Raw genomic sequence first — 1,766 nt, forward strand, 5'->3', positions numbered from 1 at the left:
TAGATTCACAAAATGGAATACTACTCAACAATAAAAAAGGACCAAACTGCTCTTCAATGCAACAACATGGGTGATGAGCAAAAAAATGACAGACACAAAAGCATGCATTATATATTATTCCATTTATGTGAAATCCAAAAACAGGTAGTATTAACGTGATGAAAGAAATGACAGCAATGTTTGCCCCCGAGAGGCTACCTGGCTGCATGTAGTCAGCATGGGCGTTGACAGGCAGGGGATGCACTGTTCTGTTCTTCATTTTTCAAATAACACATCAATTTTTAGCCCTGCATCTCCCTCTAAATCTCCACTGCTTCTTCAGAGTTCTGCAGGGCACACTAATTGCTTTCCTGATCCCTGGGAGCATCCTCCACCTACAATAGCAAGTCTCTCCTCTGGTTGAAACTTTTCATCTACTCATTGTTCTCTAAAATTCTCTTTGTCATTGTAAATCTAATTCCTTTGTTAGCATTTTAGTGGAGTCTTTAATAAAAGAGAAGATGTGCTTCTCCTCAATCTCCAAACTTTAACCAGAAACTTTTTTTTTACAGAAATTAAAAAACAATAATGTGGCATTATTATTCCCTGCTGCATTTAGGGTACTGGGAAGTGCTGATAATTCCCTTCTGGTTTGACAAAGAAAGCTCATAAGAGTTGTCATAGCATTTAGGAATATAGAGATGTTGATTCAAACATTATCATAGCTATAAAGTGATCAACTAAGAGCCAGAATTATAGACTCAGGTTTAAAATTACTTTCACAGGAAACAGCAGCAATTTCTGAAATTCAGATGCCTAAAAAGATTCACTATATATAACAATAGCACAAAGAAATTTATATTAACACAAAGCAGAATCAGATGTCCCAGGAGATATCATTGATATTTTCATGAAATTCTCCATTTATACCTTATCATATCATTATCATTATTAAACTACATAATATTATTTATGAATCAATTTCATGATATAGGATATTATTTCTTCTTTAACAGCTTGTTTTTATCGTTCTGATGTTGTTTTTCATCTTTCTGAGATTTATTTTCTCTTAGTTTTTAGTTAAGATGCATTTTCAAGGTTGTATTTTATTTTTATACCATTGTTTTTCATTTCTCTATGAATGACCTGTTTACTCCATCTTGGCTTTGTAGGAATTTAGATTTTTTAATTCAAAAATATTTCAGTTATGTTTAGTTAAAGAGATATTTACAATGGTTTTGATCAGGATGGACAGGAATTTTTCAGTCCTATATATTAGTTGTTCATAACTTTCATGCTTTCTTCTATTTCATCTTTGTTTGTTGCTTCAATTCCATTTACTCTCGCCTCTACTCAGGACCACCTATTTTATATATGTTGGTTCTTCATAGCCTATTGTTTATATATAAAATCTTACATCCTCCACAAACATCTTGGAATCTTGATGACTGTTTTTACATGGTATCCTCTTTCCCTAGGATGGCCACAGAAGAGCAGAATGTAGAGGACAGGCTTATCTATGACCGTATATTCAGTCACTTCAAAAGACATAAGGTGGAGATTTCATGTGCAATAAGAAAGACATTTCCATTCCTTGAGCGCCTCCGTGACCATGAATTCATCACAAATAAAATGTTTGAAGTAAGTAAAGTTTATTATGTCATAATCTGGTAAACCAGCTTCAAAGTAAATTAGGCTTTGATATCCTAGACCCAAACTTTGGGGTACAAGTAGCTGACTGATCTTCTGTGAGTGGGGTATCTTTTCAAGTATTTCTGTAAGTGCTC

The 1,766-nt window shown here is 33.8% G+C and overlaps 1 protein-coding gene across 2 annotated transcripts in view; it reads left to right on the plus strand.

Annotated features, from left to right (window-relative positions):
* The window catches only part of LOC105808829 (nuclear body protein SP140-like protein), an 85,309-nt gene that overhangs the window by 21,657 nt on the left and 61,886 nt on the right, over window positions 1-1,766 (plus strand). For both annotated transcript variants that reach the window (XM_012642587.1, XM_012642588.1), the window contains exon 2: window positions 1,458-1,620. In XM_012642587.1, coding sequence (XP_012498041.1) covers window positions 1,458-1,620 — 163 coding nt within the window. The remainder of the gene's footprint in view (window positions 1-1,457; window positions 1,621-1,766) is intronic.

Source organism: Propithecus coquereli, unplaced genomic scaffold (assembly GCF_000956105.1).
Source record: "Propithecus coquereli isolate 6110/MARCELLA unplaced genomic scaffold, Pcoq_1.0 Scaffold18, whole genome shotgun sequence".
In the NCBI taxonomy this organism is placed as follows: Eukaryota; Metazoa; Chordata; class Mammalia; order Primates; family Indriidae; genus Propithecus; species Propithecus coquereli.